Raw genomic sequence first — 5,000 nt, 5'->3', positions numbered from 1 at the left:
AAAAAATCACATTTTAAATATTCAGCACAAATATTTTCAAGCCTTCAAATTCAAGAGTCAAAATTCAGAGTGTAAAATTCACAGTGAAGAAAATTCACAGTAAAGATCCAAGATGCCGAGGCAGAAGCAATCGATCCAAAATGAACCGATCTGACTCAGTAAGAAACAGGAAATGTTGCAGTGACGCGATCTGATTGGTCAAAACCAGCCTCATCGAAACCTCATCTCTATGATTGGTTAAGTGTAACAAATCAAAGAGACTGATTTAGACCTGGTTTAGACCTGGTTTAGTCCTGGTTTAGACTTTGTTTAGTCCATGTTTAGTCCTGGTTTAGACCTGGTTTAGTCCTGGTTTAGACTTTGTTTAGTCCTGGTTTAGACCTGGTTTAGACCTGGTTTAGTCCTGGTTTAGACCTGGTTTAGTCCTGGTTTAGACCTCTGGTTTAGTCCTGGTTTAGACCTCTTTTAGTCCTGGTTTAGACCTGGTTTAGTCCTGGTTTAGACCTGGTTTATACTTTGTTTAGTCCTGGTTTCATCCTGGTTTAGACCTGGTTTAGACCTGGTTTAGTCCTGGTTTAGTCCTGGTTTAGACCTGTGTTTGGACCTGGTTTAGACCTGGTTTAATCCTAGTTTAGACCTTTTTAGTCAAAATCAAGCTTGTATTTCTGTCTGTCGGGAACGCCGCCGGAGCTCGTGCGTCGGGAGCTCGTGTGGTGAAACGTCAGACGGCGTTCAGCGTTCGGCGTTCGGCGTTCGGCGTTCGGCGTTCGGCGTTCGGCGTTCAGCGTTGGCCGTGTGGTGCGGCGGTTTGGACGCGCTTAAGTCAGATTCAGAGGAAACGGCTGAAGCTTCGAACACAATAAAGTGCGTGTGTGTGAACTCAGGTCACTGTACAACTTCCTCTGAGACGCACAAACAACCGGACGCAACGTTACAACAAGCCAGGAGGGACAAAAGAGCGGAACGAACCAGGAAGTACAGCAGGAAGGCAGGGAGGAAGCAGGAAGTAAACACGGGAAGTGGAGGAAAACTCACCGAAACAGAACTCGGCTTTCGGGCGCAGTTTGGTGGCATCACTCACCTGAAAAAGAAATAAGACATGATGTGTTTGTGTCTCTGTAGTTTGACCTCTGACCCCCCGGATCATTCTGTTATCATTTAGACATTTTAAATAGTCCTGGTTTAGATCTTTTTTAGTCCTGGTTTAGTCCTGGTTTAGACCTGGTTTAATCCTGGTTTAGACCTGGTTTAGTCCTGGTTTAGACCTGGTTTAGACCTGGTTTAATCCTGGTTTAGACCTGGTTTAGTCCTGGTTTAGAACTGGTTTAGACATGGTTTAATCCTGGTTTAGACCTGGTTTAGTCCTGGTTTAGACCTGGTTTAGACCTGGTTTAGTCCTGGTTTAGACCTGGTTTAATCCTGGTTTAGACCTGGTTTAGACCTTGTTGTTTTTACTGATTAAAAATCATGCATTATAAACATGAGCGGCCCTCTTCTCCACAGATCCGACCTGTAATTTGTCATTTCTGCCTGTCTCCATGGAGATAATTAAATTAAACATCATTCCAGGAAACAACAATAGGGTGTGGACCATCTACCAAAAAAGTTACGCAATGAACTTTTAAGAAAATCAAACTGTAGAGGGAAGTGTGTGTCACGGGGGCGTGTCCTGGGGGCGTGTCCCGGGGGCGTGTCCCTGCGGACGACCACGAAGTACTTCCTCTGTTTTTTTAAGAGTAAAATTTCAGTCAAGTCGTTTGAACAGTGAAATAGTTTTGCTGCGTTCAGACGCGGCGTCAAAAAGCCTCTAGTTGGAGTCTTTGTATTTGCGTCTCTGACGTGTTTCTTTGTCATATTGACGCGTCCAGAGCGTCGCTGTAGTCGCCGAGAGCCTTGTTTTTTACTTTAGTGTATTTATCACATAAAACCATCAGTGGAGGCGATCGTCTCGACGACTGCAGCGTGTTTATATTCATCCTCCACTCATGACTCGTGTAGATTTCTTGTTCTGGTGTTTGTGGCTCCCGGGTTTTTCTCTTCCTTCTTCTGTCGCTTCGTCTCTGGATACTCGTTCTGGATTGGTTGACGCTGCGTGTCCAACACCAAAAGTTCAGTTTTTTCAACTTGACACTGACGCATTGGCCTGAACACCTGAACACTCAAGACGAGCTGCATCGATGTCAGATTCTCTCCGCGCTGACGCCTGACGATGTGCCACAAAAACACAGGACGCCCCAGACGCACGTCCACACAGATCCTGCTCCGAAACTGGACGCCGTGACGCCGCCGTCTGAACGCAGCTTGATGTGTTCGATGTGATGATGATGATGATGATTAGGTCAGTTTTCGTATGATGAGGTCATGCTAAGAGTGACCTTCAGTGACCTTGAGTGACCGTGAGTGACCTTCAGACTCAGACTGACCATGGAGATGTAGGAGAGGTTCAGGGCTCCCACAGGCTCCGCTCCAACAGGAAGATTCTGAAACACAAAAAACAGAACAAACGATCATTTCAGAAACTTTAAAAGGTTTAACTAGAGTCACTAAAAATGAACGAACGAACAACGAAAGAAACGAGAGAAGAAGGTTTAGAGAAAAGATCTGGGTTTTTCAGGAATTATGATTCATACCACAGAACTGGAAGTAGTAACACTGGTAGTAGTATTTAGTAGTAGTAGTAGTAAAAGTATTAGTACCTGTGGATTATTCATGTACTAAAGCAATGGCTGCAGTTGTAGTTGTAGTAGTAGTAGTGGTCAGTGTTGGGAGGTCACTTTTAAAATGTAATCCCCTACAGATTACAGATTACACACACCAAAATGTAGTTTGTAACATAATCCATTAAATTACTTAAAGTGAGTAATGTAATCTGATTACTTTAGATTACTTGATTTGCTGTAAAGAAGCGAAGACGAGGAAATCTTTGGTTTGTTTGATAAAAGAAAATAAAAAGTCCAGTCTTTACTTAACCAGATAAAAAATATTATTGATAGAAAACGAAGAAACACGTCCACACAGCAGGATTTAGTCCTGTTCAATCCTGGTTTAGTCCTGGTTTAGTCCTGGTTTAGTCCTGGTTTAGACCTGGTTTAGTCCTGGTTTAGACCTGGTTTAGTCCTGGTTTAATCCTGGTTTAGTCCTGGTTTACCTGGTTTAGTCTGGTTTAGTCTGGTTTAGACCTGGTTTAGTCCTGGTTTAGTCCTGGTTTAGACCTGGTTTAGTCCTGGTTTAGACCTGGTTTAGTCCTGGTTTAGTTGGTTTAGTCCTGGTTTAGACCTGGTTTGTCCTGGTTAGTCCTGGTTTAGACCTGGTTTAGTCCTGTTTAGTTGGTTTAGACCTGGTTTAGTCCTGGTTTAGTCCTGGTTTAGACCTGGTTTAGTCCTGGTTTAGACCTGGTTTAGTCCTGGTTTAGTCCTGGTTTAGTTTTCGGCAATGGATGGAATTACGGGGAAAAAAAAGGGATCCAGCCCAAAATGTATTCAAAAGTATTAGTACCTGGGGGTTGTCCATGTACCAGAGCAGTTTTCCCTGCGCTGGGTCCAGGAGGAAGTATCTCCTGTAGAAGCGTCCGCTCTGCTCCTGCTCCTCCACGTCCAGGAAACCACAGATCCTGTTCAGACGATCCACGTACGGCATCTTCACACCCAGGAACGAGACCAGAGAGGAGAGAAGAACCAGGACCAGGACCAGGACCAGGACCAGGACCAGGAGAGGAAAAAAGTACCAGGAGAGGAGAGAAGGAGAGAGGAGAGAAGAGAAGATTAGAGAGAGACCAGGGAGGAGAGAGGAAAGGAGGAGAGACCCGGGAACCAGGAGAGGGAGGGGAGAGCAGGTCTGGTCCTAGTCCCTGGTCAGGTTCTGGTTGAGCCCGAAGAGGAGCAGATCCAGGAGAGAGACCGGAGAGGAAAAGATCCGCTCTGATCCTGGTTCTTGTTCAGGTTCTTGTTCTGGTTCTGGTCTGGTTCTGGTCTGGTTCTGGTCGAGCCCGGTGAGGAGAGACCCCGCCTGGGGCCCCACGCTGGAGAAACTGGGGAGAAGAAGGAGAAGTTAAAAAAGCAGCAGCAAAATGATGAAGATTTTAAACAATAAACTGTTGACGTGATGAGCTCAGTGTCGAACCCTCGAGTTTAAAGATCAAACCTCCTGAAGATTTACTCCTCTGAGCAAAACCTGAAAAACCCCTGAAAAACCCCCCAGAGCCGACGAGCGGGTGGGGGGGGGCAGGGGTGGGACGATGATTAACAGCTGAGCCTGCTTTAGTCCTGGTTTAGATCCTGTTTTAGTCCTGGTTTAGACCCGTTTTAGTCCTGGTTTAGATCCTGTTTTAGTCCTGGTTTAGACCCGTTTTAGTCCTGGTTTAGACCCGTTTTAGTCCTGGTTTAGATCCTGTTTTAGTCCTGTTTTAGTCCTGGTTTAGACCCGTTTTAGTCCTGGTTTAGACCCGTTTTAGTCCTGGTTTAGACCTGTTTTAGTCCTGGTTTAGACCCGTTTTAGTCCTGGTTTAGACCTGTTTTAGTCCTGGTTTAGTCTGGTTTAGACCCGTTTTAGTCCTGGTTTAGATCCTGTTTTAGTCCTGGTTTAGACCCGTTTTAGTCCTGGTTTAGATCCTGTTTTAGTCCTGGTTTAGACCCGTTTTAGTCCTGGTTTAGACCTGTTTTAGTCCTGGTTTAGATCCTGTTTTAGTCCTGGTTTAGACCCAGTTTCAGTCCTGGTTTAGATCCTGTTTTAGTCCTGGTTTAGACCCAGTTTCAGTCCTGGTTTGGATCCTGTTTTAGTCCCGGTTTAGACCCATTTTCAGTCCTGGTTTGGATCCTGTTTTAGTCCTGGTTTCAGTCCCGGTTTAGACCCAGTTTAGACCCGGTTTCAGTCCTGGTTTAGACCTTGTTTCAGTCCCGGTTTAGACCTTGTTTCAGTCCTGGTTTAGACCTTGTTTCAGTCCCGGTTTAGACCTTGTTTCAGTCCCGGTTTAGACCTTGTTTCAGTTCCTGGTTTTAAATCAG

The 5,000-nt window shown here is 45.3% G+C and overlaps 1 protein-coding gene across 3 annotated transcripts in view; it reads right to left on the bottom strand.

Annotated features, from left to right (window-relative positions):
• LOC110162902 (pleckstrin homology domain-containing family A member 1-like) overlaps nucleotides 1–4,036 on the bottom strand; it is a 22,560-nt gene extending 18,524 nt beyond the window's left edge. Inside the window, exons 1-3 of one of the 3 annotated variants that reach the window (XR_008631784.1) lie at nucleotides 3,496–4,034; nucleotides 2,424–2,480; nucleotides 1,036–1,081 (exon numbers count right to left, since the gene is read on the bottom strand). Coding sequence is in view for 2 of the 3 variants with exons in the window: in XM_055150623.1 (XP_055006598.1) it covers nucleotides 1,036–1,081; nucleotides 2,424–2,480; nucleotides 3,496–3,636 (244 nt within the window). In the remaining variant the exon portion in view is untranslated. Of the gene's footprint in view, nucleotides 1–1,035; nucleotides 1,082–2,423; nucleotides 2,481–3,495 lie in introns of all 3 variants that reach the window. The other 2 variants (XM_055150623.1, XM_055150622.1) reach the window with 2 other exon arrangements.
• Nucleotides 4,037–5,000: the final 964 nt, after the last annotated feature.

The sequence above is a fragment of the Boleophthalmus pectinirostris genome, unplaced genomic scaffold (assembly GCF_026225935.1).
Source record: "Boleophthalmus pectinirostris isolate CB_2022bp ecotype Guang Dong unplaced genomic scaffold, ASM2622593v1 HiC_scaffold_14, whole genome shotgun sequence".
NCBI lineage: Eukaryota > Metazoa > Chordata > Actinopteri > Gobiiformes > Gobiidae > Boleophthalmus > Boleophthalmus pectinirostris.
This window is presented reverse-complemented; position numbering and strand designations above follow the sequence as displayed.